Source organism: Lissotriton helveticus, chromosome 12, assembly GCF_964261635.1.
Source record: "Lissotriton helveticus chromosome 12, aLisHel1.1, whole genome shotgun sequence".
Taxonomy (NCBI): domain Eukaryota; kingdom Metazoa; phylum Chordata; class Amphibia; order Caudata; family Salamandridae; genus Lissotriton; species Lissotriton helveticus.
The window spans coordinates 21,591,988-21,611,989 of record NC_136073.1 but is presented as its reverse complement, the minus strand read 5'-3'; the positions used below and the strand labels follow the sequence as shown (position 1 = coordinate 21,611,989).

The 20,002-nt window shown below is 43.3% G+C and overlaps 1 protein-coding gene across 1 annotated transcript in view; it reads left to right on the top strand.

The window, feature by feature from the left end:
• Positions 1–19,029, top strand: part of PLVAP (plasmalemma vesicle associated protein) — a 30,320-nt gene extending 11,291 nt beyond the window's left edge. Inside the window, exons 3-7 of the mRNA XM_078669645.1 lie at positions 2,152–2,248; positions 6,241–6,965; positions 10,209–10,233; positions 14,450–14,531; positions 16,971–19,029. Of these exons, the coding sequence (XP_078525771.1) occupies positions 2,152–2,248; positions 6,241–6,965; positions 10,209–10,233; positions 14,450–14,529 (927 nt within the window). The 3' untranslated portion in view covers positions 14,530–14,531; positions 16,971–19,029. The remainder of the gene's footprint in view (positions 1–2,151; positions 2,249–6,240; positions 6,966–10,208; positions 10,234–14,449; positions 14,532–16,970) is intronic.
• The last annotated feature ends 973 nt before the right edge of the window (positions 19,030–20,002 follow it).

Genomic DNA, 20,002 nt, shown 5'->3' with positions numbered 1-20,002 from the left:
ACTGGGATAAATGCGTTACGTACAGGAGAAGCAAAGGCAAAATACAAAGAAGGGGGTTAGGGAATTGACTACAGTAGGACACAGCCAGAGTTCTGTACAATAAACATTACAGCACCAAAAACAGCGAGCGAGATGTCATCGATAAAAAGAGGAAACCAGCAAATGTATACAAGTGATAGTAAAAGGTAAAGAGAAGTGGCAGAAAATTAGGAGGAGTGAGAATTGGTGCACGGAGAGGGACAAGCAATACAGGGAATTATTAATAGAAACAAAGCCATGAAAAAGGCGGTATGCGCAAAGAAGGAGAGTTATTGGATGAATTTGGCCAATAGGAAGGTTTTCGCTTCCTTTTTGAAGAGCGACAGAGAAGGTATTCTTCTGATGGAGGTAGGTAGTGAGTTCCAGATTCTTGGTGCAGCCCCAGAGAACGCTTTGTTATATGGTTTTTTTACTGCCGAAGCCGGGTGATTGGAGCACACGGTCTCTGGCGGACCGAGAGTTTCTGGATCTCCCAGATATCACAATTTTCTGGGCGAGATATGCCGGGGAGTTCGTGTACAAGGCTTTGTGAGTGATGCAGGCCAGCTTGAGCTGGATTCTGCCTTCAAGAGGAAGCCAGTTCAAGGCCTTCAGATGTGGTGAAATGTAGTCCAATTGTTTTGAACCAGATAAGAGTCTGGCTGCTGCGTTGAGGCAAGCTTTTAGAGGGACCGTTGAGGTCTTTGGTAGGCCAGCAATGTGTATTCTGGTCTGGCATTTGAACTTCACATGCTGGGGCAATGCATATTCTGGTCTGGCATTATAGCTTCACATGCTGGGGCAATGCATATTCTGGTCTGGCATTATAGCTTCACATGCTGGGGCAATGCATATTCTGGTCTGGCATTATAGCTTCACATGCTGGGGCAATGCATATTCTGGTCTGGCATTATAGCTTCACATGCTGGGGCAATGCATATTCTGGTCTGGCATTATAACTTCACATGCTGGGGCAATGCATATTCTGGTCTGGCATTATAGCTTCACATGCTGGGGCAATGCATATTCTGGTCTGGCATTTGAACTTCACATGCTGGGGCAAAGTGTAGTCTGGTCTGACCGACCTTCACATGCAGGGGAAATGTGGACACAGGCTTTGTACGCCGATAACAACTGATGTCATTCCCTCGTCATAGGGCTTTCATTTTACCTTTTTTCTCAGGGAATTGCATTAGCACTCCATATCCTGTGGCACAATAATGCTTCACCGTCCTAACAAGTTGATATATTTCTGAGCAACAATTTTTTTAAATGTATGTCGTGCATTATCACGAATGCCACTTACACGGATGTACGGCATTACAACGCGGGCATTTACACCGCGTGCCGTTACAACGCTGTTTTTACAACGCAAGTCGTTACAACGACTTGCGCTGTAAGGGCTGGATAGTGGAATAGTTTAATTTTCTATTCCAACTCCAGCCCACGTTACAGTAGGGAAGGTGTTGGAATAGAAAACTAACTATTCCCTATCCAATAGCGCCCGCCAGTGCAAGTCGTCGTAACGACTTGCGTTGTAAAGGCAGCGTCGTAATAGCAACGCAGGGTAATGCCCATGTTGTTAAGGATGTTTCCCCACTTACACAGTTTTAGTGAGTACACCGAAGCTTTACTCGTGAGGTCACAATTGCGAGAGGTACATTGTAAAAGAGCAGGAACATTGCCAAACTCTTGGCCCTTTTTCAATTCAAGATTAGGGAAAAATAAAATGTTGAAAAAAAACTACTTTGCATTCTCTTTTTATTTGGAAAGTAAAACATTTCGATGAAGATTTCCAATTAGTAATAACTGTATTAATGATGTAGTTCTTAGCTAATGTTTGGAGCCCCTGAAGTCAAACATTGGAAGTTTTCTCAGCCACAATCCCCCTAAAGCCTGGATTCCATGGTGGGAGGGGGGCAGTGAGGCCATTCTCAGAGGAAGTGTATTTAAACTGTCTATGCCAGATGTTGCACATAGAAGTTTACAAGCTACTTCTGTGGGATACCTAATGAATTTTCTTCCAAGCTTCCTTATAAAATACTAAACATTTCCCCATCACAAGTCAGATGCTTGCTGCACTTTTTTTGTTTCTCACCAAACTTTTTCTTCCCCTGTTGTCCCAATGTGCAGATGCAACACCGAATGCTTACGATGAATTGCAGAAGTGCAATAAACACAGCAACCAAGTGCGAACAGCAGATGAAGGAACTCAACCTGACATGTAGCGGTAAGAGAGACCGATCCTTAGTTCAGAGCTGTGAAAAGCCTCGTGGCCAGAGGGGGAATAAGGTTTGGGCATTTCGCAGTATAAAAATAAAATATAATAAAGAAGTATAACAAAAAATGGAGACAAAAATTAGAAAAATAAACACATATATATATGTGTGTGTGTGTGTGTATGTTTAGGGGAGAGAACTGAGGAGGTCGAGGGGACGTTTAGGGTTAGTGACAGTTATGTTTAGGGTATTTTTCGAGGTAGGTTATGCTTAAGCAAGGTCTGGTGTGAGTGATTATGTTGGGTACTTTGTAGAAGTTAGGTCTAGGGTATAGGAGGTGTTGGGGTAAGGATTGGGGTAACAGGGATAGAATAAGAGTAAGGAGTAGATTAATTTTGGAACTTGGACCATGGGTGGATTAAGGGTAAAGGGTGATCCAGGAAAAGGTGGTTGTGGTTAGACTAAGGGTTTGTGTTTGGATTCTAGTAAGGGCTGTGGTAAGGAAATGGCTTATAAATGATGATGGGGTTAGTTGGCGTAGGCTGGGAATATCAAACCCGAATTTTTACGGGACAGAATATTGCTACAACACCCGACACGAAGTATACATACATTGGAGGTATATATTTTCAAGGTACGTGGAGTTAAGAATAGTACATCCTTACCTCTACCTGTGGACTTTTGGTCCATCGATGTTGTTGTAACAATATTCGGTTTCAATACTCCCTTCTATAGTCTATATGTAAAAGGACGGTGCACCAAAAAGGAGTGCTCGAAAGCTCCAATTCTTATTTCAAGATTCTTTTATTCAATTCGAATTAAAACAAATTCCTCAGCCAACGCGTTTCGTTCACATTGAACTTCGTCAGGTCTATCAAAATAGAGGAAAATTCCGTAAAGTTTAACCCATCATTGGTATGTGGTGAGGGTTCGACACACAGTAATTCCACAAAATGCCAAAAAAGGTAGTTGGCCACTAGATAAATAAAGTGGTAGTCGTCCGTTCTAAGATAAGTGGCAGAATAGATACCCGCGGTGTGATAATGTTGGGAGGGTCCAACCCAAATCTTGGCCGCCCGTATCGGATCGTTCGAGGTGTGACAAGTGAATTAATCGCAAAACAGTCTGTTTAGTTGTTGGCATAAGGATGGCATAGTGGGAAGGAAAGTTTGATGGTTAGGGTAATTTAGGGTAATACTAGGGTTTGGTTAACTTTAGGTGTAGGGTAAAGGTTACATAAAGCAATGATGTGTGTGGGGAAAGGTTAGTGTTAGGATTTTGGTAAAGCTTCTGATAAGGGATGAATTAACTGTAGGTGAGGAAAGGAGTTGGTCATAGTGAGAGTAACGCAGGGTGTAAAGGGAAGTTGGACAGCAGTAGGGTGGTTACCCCGTCTCCCCACCACTGTAAGATGGGAACAACAACTTGGAGTAAAAGGAAATAAAGTCTTTGGTTACGATTACGTTTGAGGGTGTAACGGGTAGGGGGTAAGACCTGGAGTTAATGTTAAGTGTGGAAGTAACAGATAGGAGTTATTTTAAGTATTAACATACGTCTGGTTACAATTCACAAATATAGTGAGGAGTGCTTGTTTACCTATTTGTGTTTTCCATAAATATGACTCTTAACTCGACTTTTTCAACAGAAGTTTTTTTAATCTATTTTTTTGATATTGTATTTTTTTATGCATAATGGAGTGGGTCCCTAGGAAGCTCTCCGTCCACCACAAAGATCCTAAAAAGTCTAGCACTGCTTACCCCAGTGTAGGAGAATCTAAGTGGTAAAGGGAAAACCTCAGTTTACATCCAGCGGCAAGCGGAGAGCTCACGACATCATCTAAGAGTTTCACACGGTGGAGTGGCGGCGAGGGCTCGTCAATATATGCATCTTATGCCACAGAATAATGACGCTTTCTGCCAGTTGATAAAAGCGTACCCCTACAAATCCGAGCTCAGCCACCCAGAATCATCTTCACATTGTAAAGCAATTTGTGATTTTGAGAAGATAAACCACTGCAAAGTTGAGACTAGAAGTAATCTAGATCTTTAAAAAAATATGTGAATATTTTTTGATATATTTTCACATTTTTTGCAAGAATAAAATGTAAAATCAGAGCAGGAAATCTGCAGAAATGTCAGTGAAAATCTATATCCATGTTTCTGAATTTAATGCTAAAAGCATTGAAATCAAGGTCACCATGCACACTTATTCCATTCAAAAATGTTTTAAAAAGGAAGCTAATTGAAATATGTAAGAACTCTAATTCCTTCACCACATCTCCCCTCAAACCCTCTTTATTTCTACCACATACGTTTCCTCATCTCTTGTATCTTGGGTTCTTTGACCCTGCGCAATGTGTCCTACCCTAATATCTCATATTAAATATCTTCCTGTGAAAATAAAATTCCCAAAGTATTGATTACAACACTATCATAAGGTATGTACATGGAGATAAGTAGAGATGAACTATTCTTAACTTCATAAACGTACTTTGGTGATGTAACCATCTTCAAGGTATATCGATGATGAGCGGCGTGTAGTACATCTCTAGTCGTGTGTATACACTTACCTTGACGATATTGTGCTAGACAATATTATGGATTCCATATTTTTGCAGGACAATATTTTTGCACACAGTTTTCTGACATACAACCATCTCATACAGTTTATCATCGGTCCCAGTTTACATCGTTGGCTACCCTCTGAGAGCTTGTCACATTTTGCCGTTGGATATTAAGCTTTATTCCATGGGGATGTGGGAGAGGAGACCTCCCTACAAAGATTTCCTCTTCAGGTTCTTCTTGCCACTCCACTTGGTCCAGGCTCTCAACTTATCTCAGCCTTTTATTACAAAATCAGTAGCTCTATCCGCGCCAATAGTTTGTCCGAGGCCACATTAGCCGCCGTGTCTCCACTTCTCGGCCTCAGTCATTCTCCCTTCCTTTCCGAATCACTTGCAGGAAATTTCCTAAAAGTCCAACATTTGAAGAAATTGCAAAATAACCAAAATCTATGGGAAATTCTACCCCCAACCCAATCAGCCAGTAGCTAACAATTCTGTCTTCTCTGCAGAAAGATTGTCCCTGTAGATTGAGTAGAGACATCTCCTCGTTAAAATGAAACTGGCGACTAAGGCCAAATATGTTACCGCACGCAGTGCGGAGGTTGGCCCAGGAGGAGTCTGGTCATTCTTGAAGCTTGCGTTTGTGCGAATGTGTAAGAGGGCACAACTACTTATTCAGACTTTATTGGGGGTTGACCCAGTAGTAAACCGTACCCCTAATTGTCTCAAGTAGCAGAAAAGACCAAGCATCAGTCTTAAAGCATTGGAATCATGGGAGCTCCATTGAAGACAACAGAGCGGAAGAGGGCCAGTAATATCGGATATAGGCCCTCTGCATTAACATTTTAATATGTTTATGTTTCTCCTTGTTTAATTTAGAACATTCTACCCACAGTGTGTGGAATGCCCCAACAGCATTATAGCACTTCATTCTTGGGGTATACAGTCCTTTTAAGGCCCTCTCCCCATGTTATATAACGAGGGAGGGGGCTAAAAGGCAATTTTCTCTCCATTAATGGTAGAAAATGAAACGTAGAGATACTACAGAGTGATGGGGAAGGCCTCTGTTAGCCATAGTTGGCCGCGCACTACTCCATTGTGATCAAGAGCTCCCAGCATTCCAGTGTTTTTCCTCCTGCTTCAGTGTTGTCACACCATGCATCTAACTCCAACACAACACCTGCCTTGTCTCCTAGGGGCAACAATAGTGGTCAATGACTAAAGTTACAGCCGTGTATGCTGGGTGAGTCCCTGGCTATAGACCTTCTACGCATTGTGTGATCTAAGGCAAACCACTTTGCCTTCTTATAGGAAAGGGGAGTCCTTTTCAATAGACCCTGAGAGCATGAAAAATATTCTGCATCAAACAATTCTCTTTGTTGGTAATAAAAAGTGAGTTTTTCTTCCGCTAACTTTGACCCTTCTTTCTTGCACGCCTAGCTGAGAAGCTGCAGCTGAGGGAGGAGAAGCATCGCTTGGAGACGAACCAGCTTGCGGCAATTCACAACTGCACCACAGGCAAACAAGCACTGGTGCAGACAGCAGATTCAGCGGTGGCGGAGCGCGAAAACTTCCACAAGCAAATGATTGCGTTGCGGGAAGAGAAGAGATCCCTCTCAGACCAACTCAACCAGTTCAAGACCTCCTGCTCAGCCATTGATGACCGGTTCCAGGGGGAGCTGAGGCAGTTGGAGGTTAACTTTAACGCAGCTTTGCAAAGGGCCCTGCCCAACCAGGCCTCATCTCCCTTCGAGTCTCGCCCAGGCGTTGGTCAACATTTTAACCCGCTTGGCCAGGACTGCAAGCTTCTCTCTTCTGAGATCAACAGTATTATGAAAGAATCAGTCGAACGACTCAACCGCCAAGTGTCCTCTGTCTTAGCAGACAACAGCCTGCTCAGGACACAGCAGGCACAGGCCACAAACCAACTGGACGAATGCCGGAGGACCAAGGAGTCCATGGGGCTGGAGATAAAGGCGGCGACCCAGCGGCAGCAGGCCATGTGCGATGCCGAGATGTCCATCATCTACAAGGAGAAGGAGGGTCTGAAGCGAGAGAAGGAGGACCTGGGGAAGCGCGTCGTTGAGACGAGCCAGGCGCTACAAACAACCCAGATGCAGCTGTCGGTGAAGACCAGGGAGGCAGAGCGATGCCCCAAGATCCCGGTAGGTGACCCGAACAACCCATTCATGGAGCACAAATACGCCTGCTTTTTTATTGATAGAAATTGATTGTTGAATTTTACGTCGTTAACAAATTCATCTTTAGACTAGAGTGACATAAAGTGGTCCTGGGTGAATGATGTCACAGTAGATCTAAAAACCCAATCAGACCTCATCAGACAAACATTCTAGAATGTCTGTTCTTGCTGATTGTGAGAGATGTAGGCCTGAGTAAAAAGTAAGTTGTTTTTGTTTTAAGTTCTCTACACTGAATAGTTCCTTGAAGTTGATTTTAAACGGCACAGTCCTACGAGAGAGACCATTGTGGGACAACGCCACATTGACAAAGAGCAAATTTAAGGTTACTCGAACTAGTTGGGTTGAGAAAGTCCTCGACATGTGCTCTCTCATTCTAAATGCTGGGACGCCGACTGGGGAATACATGTCCAGTGCTAAAACAAAACCCCTAAATTAATAGTGAAATGCAATTTATGGGTAGAATCATTAAATATGCAAAAACGACTAATCCGGACAATCCATATATTATAAACTTAATACATTCTAAACTTTTCTACGCAAATTGGGAATTGCACTTTATTTTTCCAAAGTTTGATTTGCTGGAGTGAGGTTGGCGTGAATTAGTAGATTGGAGTGAATTGGTAAAGTGGAGCGAATTAGCTCCCCTAATTATTGGCTAGTATATAATTCTGGCAATTTACCTATTTTGGAAACTTAAGATCATGAAAGTAAACTGCAGAATGCGAGCGGGGGCTGTAGCGAAGCCTCTGAGAAGTGTTAGTGCAGAGACAGAGGTCATGTTTTTGCATTAAATGAGCAGCAGTTCAGGTATTTCCATGCTGGTCTGGTCTGGCAGACAGGTACTCTGGTATCTCTGAGTTAGTCTTGTATTTGGGATGGGGTTTTCAGGTTTTTCCAAGCTAGCCTGGTGTTTTAGGCAAATTATGAGGAATTTCCACGCTGGCCTGGACTTTGGGGTTGTTTTTTATGTATTTTGGAGCTGACCTGGTCTTTGGGTCAAATTTTTAGATATTTCCTAGTTGGCTTGGTCTTTTTGGACAAGTTTTTCGGTTATTTCCAAGCTAGCAGAGTAGTTGGGGATGCACTGAATTGTCAAACTTTATTAAACTGCATATATATCTAGAACACACTGGGATTAAAGGTGCTCTTAAAAATCGTGAAAATCATCCATCCATTTTGAAGGAATGAGTTTGAACAAACTCTGGTTTTGTAAATAATTTGGACAAGTACAGGAGAAACAAAATCCTGTTTAGGAACAAACCTTTTAAAATCCACACCACCTGTCTAACAAAAACATCTGACATTGAGACACGCAAAAATACTGACCGCTCAGCATGTGCATCTCTTATACAATTTAGAGACTTATTTCACTGTTCTATATGGAGGGGTTCACTATAATTATGCAATTCTGTGGCTGCCCTGTTTTTAGCATTTACTAAGATTGCCACATAACCCACCATGTGCCGTATAATTTGCTAGTTTAAAAAAAAAAATTCAACTCCGGTAAACTGGTCGCCGCGAGTGCTGCATTCGGGTATCAAAATGGTACTTGGGATGCAAAACGTCTACCCAGACAGTATTAATCTGTTAAAATAGCTATATGGTGAGATAGCATTGGCACAAAATGTGCCACATTAAGCCACAGATTTGTGGCTTAATGTAGTCTGCCCTGGCTCATAATTCTGTCCTTCTTTGCTGTATAATTTCAGTGGGACTGCATGTAGAACAAATACTTGCATACATTTCTAAAAGTTTATTTATACCCAATAATAACAACGTAAACGTGTAAAGTTTATCAGTAAGACGGTCTACAAGTTGTCCATGTAAAAATTAATTCACCATCTATTATAGATTGTTGAGAAAATTAGAATATCTAACACATAATTACACCATGTTCAACCAAGCTACAACCAATTGAAGACATACACATTTTCAAAAAGAAGACCTACAAAAATGTTGGGTTGCAAGAGACCAGGAAACTAAAGAACAATCATGAAAAAGCAAAGACAAAGACGTTTTCATAATCTTTAAAAAAAAAATGACTAAAATGTCTGGATCAAATTTCATAAGTACACAGGTTTTGGTCTCATTCCGCACACCATGAATTAGATTAAAATGATACTCGTAATACGTTTTAAATGCCAGCAAGGCTTGAAGACATTGAAGATCTGCTTGCCTTTAAGGTTTCGTTTTGTGTGTTTACGTACAGTACATGTTCACATGTAGACAATTCCTGGCGCTTAGGGTGACAACTTTGTCAATATATAGACACTGGGTCGCCACACTAGTCTAAGATGACAATTGATTTCAGTGGTGAAATAATAAAAGTTGTGTATTCTTCAGTCACAAAATTGAAAATAGAAATTTGGATATACAGACCACTTCAAAAAGTAATTATTCACTTACATGTTAGTACAAAAGTTGGTGCAAAACCAGGGAAAGTGGTGAGAAAGTGTGTGTGTATCCGCGCACTAAGGTTACACCTATTTAACTATTTACAAAATTTGTAGGCAAAATTCACTCTACATGAACATTCTAGAGTTTCAGCTCAGTTAAGAAGTTCTTCTTATGTGACAAAAAAAGTATTTCTAATCTGAAGTTGCGGTTTAGCAGTGTCCTGTACACAAGTAGTAGTCGGGTATCTTTTGTTGCACAGATAAACTATTTACAGCAAACCAGGGTATAATTTTTTATTTAAAAAAACGAACTTTAATTCACAAATCTGGACTTTAAAGTTGCACAAAATAATGTACAATTTTCAAAACGGAGTAATTTCTAAATAAAATACTATAAAAGTATTCCCAACTTTGTGCAACTGCCTGATAAAAGAAACACTTTCTTTCAAAAGGAAGTAGATATTTTGCTGTTAAAAACATTAACCAGTTTATTGGAGAGGTTTTTTCCGATAAATATAAACAAGTACAAATTTGCCAATTTTGTAAAACCTTAACATCAGAAAAGCAGAAAAATTTGAGTTGAATTAGGCCCATCTCGTGACCCCCTTCTTACTTTGAACACCAGTAACAAAGATGTAAATAATAAAACTTGCTTCGTAGGCAGTAGACAATTTAGTGAGTGATGTGCGTTGTATCAATGATTATTACAACTAAGGGTTCAAATACCGCTGTTAAGACACCAATTTTTTTTTCAGTTGCTCTTTTCTCAATGTTTGTACTTTTCTGACGTGTCTCTCGCTCTTTCCCACAGTTCGGAACAGGCCCAAAGCCAGCCGGTAAGTGTTTGCATCTACCTAACTGCGCATTCTCCACCCCTGTGAGGTGTTGGTGAATTCTGCCAGTCTGTCTCTGCTCCGGCGCGCGCGCCCCCCGTAGTGCTTGCAACCCAAAACATGTGGGCATGACATTGGCAGTGACCTGGCACCCTTAAAAAAAAAGCCCTGGTCTTTGGCTGCCCTGGTCTTTGGCTGCCCTGCCCTAGTGATTCGGCTGTCCTGCCCTGGTTGTTCGGCTGTCCTGCCCTGGTTGTTCGGCTGTCCTGCCCTGGTTGTTCGGCTGTCCTGCCCTGGTTGTTCGGCTGTCCTGCCCTGGTTGTTCGGCTGTCCTGCCCTGGTTGTTCGGCTGTCCTGCCCTGGTGGTTCGGCTGTCCTGCCCTGGTTGTTCGGCTGTCCTGCCCTGGTTGTTCGGCTGTCCTGCCCTGGTTGTTCGTCTGTCCTGTTTGTTCGTCTGTCCTGTCCTGCTTGTTCGTCTGTCCTGTCCTGCTTGTTCGTCTGTGCTGCCTTGGTGGTTCGGTTGTGCTGCCATGGTGGTTTCGGCTGTGCTGCCCTGGTGGTTTCGGCTGTGCTGCCCTGGTGGTTTCGGCTGTGCTGCCCTGGTGGTTTCGGCTGTGCTGCCCTGGTGGTTTCGGCTGTGCTGCCCTGGTGGTTTCGGCTGTGCTGCCCTGGTGGTTTCGGCTGTCCTGCCCTGGTGGTTTTGGCTGTCCTGCCCTGGTGGTTTTGGCTGTCCTGCCCTGGTGGTTTTGGCTGTCCTGCCCTGGTGGTTTTGGCTGTCCTGCCCTGGTGGTTCGGCTGTCCTGCCCTGGTGGTTCGGCTGTCCTGCCCTGGTGGTTCGGCTGTCCTGCCCCGGTGGTTCGGCTGTCCTGCCCCGGTGCACATTCACCCATTTATTCCTACAGAGCAACGGTCAAGTTCCACGTTGTTACCACAGTAGGGCATAACTAAGGCGTGAAAACACTGTTTCCCGACTCACTGTTCCATGCTACGATGACTGTACACAAGAAACAAACTCTGCTAACAGGGCCTATTTGTAGGATATTGTTTGAATGCCTGGAATAAGGCCTTTGTGTTCAATTTGAGGTTCAACACTTATGTTTATAACTACTACACCTTACAAAAGATCACAGCATGAGCCTTCCATGCAGATCCTCAGAGTCTAATATGCTATTTATGACCAAAGTTATCTCCGGTCACTGCATAGTGACCCTCTCAAAACTCCACCTCTGGGCTTGTGCTGACCTGTTTCTTCTAAATAAGTAAACAAAATTGTGATGGATGAATGTTTGAATTAATCACAGCCACTGGTAATTACTAGAGCAGCATCCCAATCTATGGTTGATTTGCCCACCATGCCACCTCCGTTTGGACCCAGCTATACGCAAATCAGTCTTTACCTTGCACCTATAGGAACAGTCCGGCCCGAACAGCCAAGCCAGGCCCTCCCTGGACCAGAAAACAATCAACCCAAGCCAGGTTTTGCCCTAGTTATAGACTCATCAGCTGGGTACAGCTTGGCTCCAGTGACACAGTAAATGTAATTTGCACTTGTATAGCGCCTATCACCCAGGGGTCTCTAAGCGCTGTACGAATACCGCTGTGGAACCCTTCCTGGCCTGTTCCTGTAAGATGTCCACTCCTGAGCACCCCCAAGGTGAAGCCAGGCATCCTAGCGTTGTTAGGGCCGGTGTGGAGATTAAGCAAGCTATTGCCCAGAGTTGCAGAGTGGGACCCATGATTAGAATAGGCACCGAGGCGAGAATTATCAGGTCCGAGGACATTGAGCCCAAGACCCTGCCACGACGGGGATTGAACCCTGGTCCCGGGCCAGACCTCTGCCTCAGGGTCTGCCGCTCTAATCAGTGAGCCACACTTCTCCACAGTGTACACGGGGCCCACGTTTGGGCGTACACGTCCCACTTACGACGGCACAATAAGTATACAAAACAGTGATGGCTGAAATGCTTGTTTCTTCTAAGCACTTATGCATTTTCCTGACCTTCACTGGCACATATGTAAGCTCCTGGTCTTTATTGTCACACGTGTTCCGGCCTGGTCATGTCCGCGCCTACTACATCTATCCTATTCATGCCACAATGCAGACAAAGCACCAGTGCTTGAGGTGGACTCAGTAAAGTACTTGTTCGCAGCCAGCCAGTGACACATGGTCCAGGTTAAATTGGGGCATTCCCTTTTTGGGACCTTCCGATAAGAGGTCCCCAGCCCCTTGTATGTGACCCTAACCGTACCGCTCATTTCCAACTCAGGCAACAGGCTTTGCCCCTGGTAAGTCAGACCCTTCTTTAGATCCTGCTACCACTGGTCCCGAGCCCCACATCTGGACACAACAGCATTCCTGCCTTTAACCCTGACTCTACACCATACACAAACCCAATCCCTTGCCCCCTCCTCTTGCTCTAAACCTTGACACTAACCCTTATACCTTCCCTCTAAAACTAACCCCAACTCTGTCAATAATCCTAAACCTACCACAAACTTCATCCCGGATGTATGCCTTTACCACACAACTTTCACAACGCAAGTCGTTACAACGACTTGCGTTGGGGGGCGCTGGATAGTGAATAGTTTAATTTACTATTCCAATTCCAGTCCCCGTGAATAGTAGGGAAGGTTGTGGATAGTAAATTAACTATTCCCTATCCTAGAGCGCCCCCCAGCGCAATGCGTTGTAACGACTTGCGTTGTAAACGTTGCGTGGTAAAGGTACTGCGTTGTGAAAGTTGCGTTGTAAACGCTGTTCCCCCTCCATCCCGTACCCCGCCCCGATACCTTGTCCTAACCCTTGATGTTAACGTCAAACCCTTACTCTAAACCGAACACCAGCTCCCACTTTATTCCTACACTTTCCACAAATTCCATCCCTTTTACCAAACGTATCTCTTACTCTTAACCCAAACCTAATCCTCACTCACCACACACCATCCCAATATTTAATCGTAAACCTTCTACCGCCTTATACCCACCCTACCCACTTCCCTTTACCCTATCATTTCCCTTATCCCTGGATAAACAAGGGACATAATCCGGCCAGCATCTGCCTGTGACTGGTCCTTCACTCACCAAGGCCGCCGGCCACTTGGGCCAGGCATGACCGTGCGGCGTGGTTGAGTGCCCTCCTAACCCAATGTTGATACCCAGTTGGGTGTCAGCATAGTGGGTTCTGAGAAGTGTATTAATTCCTCACACCGTGGCCACCATCGACATAGATGCAGCGTAAGCAGCGCTTAATTTATAAAAAATAAAAAAAATACGAGCCAGGGCTCTCGTCAGGAGGTCACTGCAGCTTGCACCACACATTGCGGCTGTCAGTGACCGTACAAACAGAACCAATAACCATTGCACTCCTACAAGTGTGACAGTTCAGCCTATTTCAAGTCCCCAAAGCTATAAAAATGGCTTGGGCAACAGGTAACAGTCATTTTTAATGTATATTGTATTCACACTTGACTGTTGTTGTGCTCATCTCATACAGCGCCACCATGTGGCAGACTGTCATCAGCATCGGTGTTGACAATTAAGTGCTGGTGCCGAACACTGGAAACCACCGGCTCAAATTAAGCACTGCACATAAGATTTCAAAATCAGTATATGATTCCACATTTCAGAGATTAACTTTGACCCCAAATGTCTTTACACCCTTCTAGGGAGGGCAGCTCTTCTGACAAGTAGCCCTGGGAACAGACACAACCACAAATTCCAACCTGCAGTAGGGTCAGATGATGGCACAACTGCAATTAGTGGGTGGTATGCCTATGTGGAGACCTCTGGGTATGGGGGTGAAGTAGCAACATCACTTGTGAGATGGTGGATCTCCCTATATGCCTTTCAGAGACACAACTCTATTGGAAATCTGAGTATGCATAAATGTCTGTCCACCCCTCAGCAACTTTATCTAAGAACCAGTTTTCTTTGTACCCACAGTCTATGCTCTTTGCAAACTGTTTCAGCAGTGGTAAATCCTCTGTGTGCATCAGTCGATGCACCATTAGCACAGTCTGAGAATACAAAACATCCTGTGTATGGGTGGCTTGTTGGGTGAAGTGGTGGACATGAAGCAAAGTGTATATCGGGAGGGTTTAAATTGGGGGAGGTGACCCAATATTCAAACCATGTTCTGGTAAATGCTTGCAGCACAAACCCCACCCTTCCAACCAAGTTCATTTCTGTTTTTTTAATTTTTATGTATTTTTTTTTTTAGGCAGTGTAAACCTAAATGATTTGAATGATCAAATAAACAGGCTTTTGGGAGACAAATCCAAGAACCCGGGCTCATACTGAAGGTAAGAGGGCAAGAAGCCAAAGGGAGAGCCCTGAGAAGCATATTGTGTTTTTTTTTTCATTTCTACAGCAGACACTTTGGTTATCGGGATGGACGGGTACCACTCTCGCCTCACTGGCCGTGCCATTCCTCACTGTTGCAGATAATTGTAAATTGATACTTGTATAGCGCACTACTCACCCGCAAGGGTCTCAAGGCGCTTGTACGAATACCGCTGTGGAACCCATCCTGGCTTTCCCTGTGAGGTGTCCACTCCTGGGCACCCCCGAGGTGGGGGCCAGGCATCCTTAGCGTTGTGGGGGCCGTTGTGGAGATTAAGCAAGCTATTGCCCAGAGTTGCAGAGTGGGACTCCATGATTGGAATAGGCACCGAGGCGAGAATTATCAGGTCCGTGGAATTTTTGAGCCCAAGACCCGCCGAGGCGGGGAATTGAACCCTGGTCCCGGGCCAGACCTCTGCATCAGGGTCTGCCACTCTAACCATTGAGCCACACTTCTCCACAGATAAGAGTCTGGGTTCTCCACTGAGGGTTTCATCTTCTGGTCTATGTCCAGGTTGGGTGAACATGTCCTTTTCAGTGACCTGAAGGTTAGAAGTACATGTCTTATTCAGTGACGCGACAGTTGGATGTTATTCTGGAAGCTTGCAAATTGAGCACAACTCACTCCCTGAGGAGCATCTTGGCACTAGGCACAGCAGATTGGCATGCACAGTCACCAGAGACTAAAAGAGAAACATTAAACACCCATGTTTTTAATAGCGTTTTGAATTTAGCATGATCCTCACATGGGCGAATAGATTGTGGAAGTTTATTCCAATAAGATGACGCAAAATAAGAAAAAGGTCTACTGCCAAATCTAGCTGTGCGATGCGAGGTGTTTTTAGATAGGATATGTTGGAATATCTTAAAACTTGAGACATCTGGTACTAGCAATGCATGGAATGCAAATAGGTGGGTTAGGCCTTGATTAAGGCATTCTGTGTCAGGCAACATATCTTGAAGAATATGTGGGTTTTTTATGGGCAGCCAGTGAAAGTCCCTTAAAATGAGAGCCACAGAAGTACGGTGGGGCAAGTTGCAAATTAGCGGGGCAATTAAACCACCAGATGAGTATCTCTTTCCCTCTCACATTTTACATTTGAAGTTAATGCTTCGACTTTAATTCTTGGTGTGTGAGAATACAGTGTGGATAGCAGACAGAAGTCACGTGGGCTTGGTTTGTTGTCCACACCATGCATCTGCCTTGCGTCTCCCTACGCCCACCTTTTATTATATCGGCTCTCGCCCTGCTGGCATAAGTGCGGCCCTCGGGCATGCCACAGACAGTACTTTGTGACCCCCGGGGAAATGTTTAGGAGCACCTATGCTTTGGAGAAATGCTGATAAATGTGTGTAATGGCTGCTAGTTGGAGTGGTGGGACCTGTCCATTACTTTCTTCAAAGCTTACATTATTTTCATATTTATTGAAGCCATGACAATAATATGATTTCTAAGATTTATCTGTACAAAACCTGTCCTGAGCAGAGTTTTTTTTTTTTTGGAAGGATTTATTTTTCTCAAAAGTGTGCAATGTTGTGAAGCCTTCAACTTGTAACTTCAAATGCGCTAAAAATTAACTTACTGAGGTTTATTAAGTGTGATGCTTAAAAGTTTTTTCATAAGAAGTATGGAAGTTTCATTGGGCCAATGCAGCAACGGGAAGCTGTTCCCACTGCCAAGAGAAGCAGTGGATGAGCTGTTATTGGTCTCATTTCCAACACCTCCTCACCTGCCTCTGGAATTCCTCCCACACCCCACACCAAGGTCTCAGTGGCCCAGACCTCCCCAACCTGAATGCTTGTCCGAGGAGATAAGTCACCCCATCCCCTCCCAGTCGTATGTCATGCCTTTCATGGGTAGGTATTCCTGCGGTTGGAAAACAGCCCTGTTGTTGATGCCCTGGTAAATGTTGCATCAGCAACATCAATTAAGGATCTAAAACTCAGTGTTCCTTCGGTAAAGCCAATTTTTCCAGTTTGCCCAACATCACGTGTGAAGGCTTTGCTATCACCCGTCTCTAGGCACTTCTTCCGTTCTGCGCCTGCACTATGGAGTCACTTTGAGTAGAGTGAAATTGAGAAGGGGGTAATGTTTTAACAGTTTTTTTCTTTCTATTCTATATATAACTCTACCCACGTCATGGTCCTCTCAGTTACTTTCCGTTCTTTTCAGAAAGTCAAAAGTTAGAGGACATGAGGTCCAGCGTCCAAGATTCAGACGGTTGTTGGAAAATCTAGGAGGGGTGGGACAGGGAAACACATCCTGAAGACCACTTGAAAACAATGAAAAACAAGTTACGCAAAACCAGAAGCAATTTGTAACATCCTTTATGACACATGCATTGTTTACAGAATCTGCTGGCCATGTTTAATTGTTTTGCTTTTCTTTCCCACCTCAGGGGCCAATTAAACATTCTTATCGCAGGAGAAAAATTAGTTTGACTCAACAGGAAGCTCCCAAGAGAGACTCATCTGGGGCACAGATTTGAGAACTTGCGTGCGTCGTTCCTCGTTTTACTTCTCCTGAAGGATGTGCCATCTATGAGTAAGGTCAACAAGATCCCACCGCTGACACCGATTGTTAGCCTGGGTTATATGGAATATTCCAAGTCTCCAGTTCCTCTTAGTTGGGCGTCTCCTTTCTGGACTCCGAGACGCCACAGCATTCATAGGAGTCAAGACAATAAACAAAATATTGCTGTGAGAGAGAGCAATCTCTTATTTGGAAATTGGCACGCAACAGGAAATCTGAGAGACAAGCAAGATGGAACATATTTAGGCCAAACCCACTCCTACGCAACTGATCAACATACAGATCTACAGCAGCAGAGTTCCCAACTAATTGTACATCGCACCAAGCCTTCTCTGTACTCTAGGGCAGACTGTGAAATCCTTTACAGGAGGTGCTTGTATTTGGCTGCTGTACGCAGATTTTTCTATCGACACTTGCATGGTTGACGGAATGTCCTCATGATTTAAGATTTTGTCTCCATTGTCAGAATGTTATTTAGTCAAACTAGTACATATGTCTGCATTTTCAAACTTCTTGTCTCTCATAAACATGCACCCCATCCTCAGCAGGCCTCAAAATAATATTGTTACATTATTTCACAGCACAGTCCAGTACCAACTCTGCTCAATAATTACTGTCATCAGTCTAATTTATTGCAGAATTTGAGAACACAGAAGTACAGAATACCTTTGCCTCAATATCCAGTTGAACCAATTTCTTTCCTTAAAATGTGTTCTACTTTTATAGTACATTATTATGGTGTGACTTTTTATTTCTACAGTTTGTGCTGCACATGTAGCTGTGCTTGCAACATCAACGCCTGTTTTGTTGACTCACAGAGCTACTTTCTCAATGTAGAATGAGGCCAGTTTCTTGTAGCAGTATGAATTTTTTGAGCTTCAAGCAAAATTAGATTTTAGGTCTTGGTGCTGTGTCTCCCCTACCACTGAAGCCATTTGTTAAGCTTTTTGTTCTAAGCTGAAGCACCAATGTTGTTGCACCTGAAACCGGCTGCATACAGTCGTCTTAATGTAACACCCATCATACAAGAACAAGCTTCTGTGGAAATAATCGAATCAAATAAACTTGGCAAGCATTTTTCAATAAATCACGCCCTATAAACGCACAAGAGAAACAAGACACCTCTTTCTCCGAAGCGACAGAAAAGTCTGAGGAGTTGTGGGTGGCTTTTTTTTTTTTTTGCTTATTATCCACATTTTGCACTTTGTGAAGCTTGCAAAAATGTATCCGCTCAACAAAACTTTGCTTGTGGGACACATTTTTTCACAAAAGGAGTTTCTGCAGAAGAATTTCACAGCAAATGTGTTATTTTTGCCAGAGAATCATTCAAATACAGGCAGGCCTTTTTACCAAAACATACTTTTGCCAGATATTTCCTTATGATTCAAAATGATCAATCTTTGAGAAGATGATAAAGTTTGTGAAGTGCTGGAGGAAACATCTTGATGTTTGCAGAGTGTGTCTTTAAGCACATGTACCACAAATAGACACAGAAAAATCCCTACATATTATATTTAAGGTCTCCGTGTAAAGTAAACCTAGAACACACAATCGCATATTTTGCATTCTTCGTTCTCACTTTTTGTGAAGAAACCAGACGTCTGCTGTCTCTGATCTTTGTTCTCTGGTGAAACATCTTTCAGTTACACTTTTTATTGTGCAATTTTGTTGATTACATGTAGAGGACTCATAGCAAACGTAATCTTATTGAGATGCAAATGCAGGTAATATGACTTGTAAATATTTTTACCCTGCTGTGGATTTTGTTTTACAAATAAACACCATGTCCTTTGTAGTTACAAGGCTGGGCATTCCTTTGGTTGCCGATGTAACTTATCCTGATAACAGTAAAAGGCTACTGAAGAAATTTGACTTGTAAATATTTAATCCTTTCTGGTGCACAATAAAGATTTTATGTAAAGTCATTTGTAGTTTGTGGTCTCCTTACAAAGGTTTTATTAAAGACTTGATTTCGTGAAATGTTCTTTGTGGTTGTAACTTAACTCTCTGAGGAGTTATCTTTCTTTACAAAAATCTTTAGAACCACAAAGTGCCAAACTTAACAATGAGGTTACCAAATACGACAAACTTATAGGATCTCATGTACAGCTGGGTGGTATTGGAAACTCCATTTCCGCAGGAGAATTAATCTGCAAATTGTCCTCCACCGCTGTATCCCCATAAAGGTCAACTCTCCACTAGTGGATTATTTTCTCCATTCAGCACTTCCAACAGGAATTCGAGGGTTTTCCATTTCTATTCACCGCTACATCAGGCCCTCAGCCAATCACAAGATATTTACATTAAGATACAGATATGGTGTTGTCCTGACAATAGAGGAGGAAGACGAAGAGTCCGGGTGAGGCGAGTTATCGCTATACATCTTACACCAAGTCTTTCCTTGAACCACACCACCCCCGGCTGTCAATCATGGTATCACCCGCGGCCTAGGACAGACTGTCATTTCACTCGTATGGATATCAACCGAGAACGAGGTAGTGCGCCTCGATATTCTAAGTTAGTATATCAGGAAATGACCTCTATCAAACTTCCTCTGCTGGTCCTAAAACCTACTGATTGGCTGTCCCCTGTTGCTGGGCAGAGAGATGAAACCTTAAAAGCTTAGTGAAAAGGGATGGCTGTCATCAAGTGGATTCAAAGGTTAAGACACAGATGTTAACCGCCACCATTTTCAATTCACACCAATCTTTTTTTTTTTTTTGCCTTTTTGTGGCTATAACAGGGATATGCATATTAAATAAATTTCCAGTGCTCCTCTGATGTATAGTAAATGTGTAGTCATAGTTAAACTGGCCTAGCAATTTATAAATATGATTGTAAGATACGGAACGCCATATCTTCGGCCACCGGTTTCAACTGATCACAATAAACGCACCA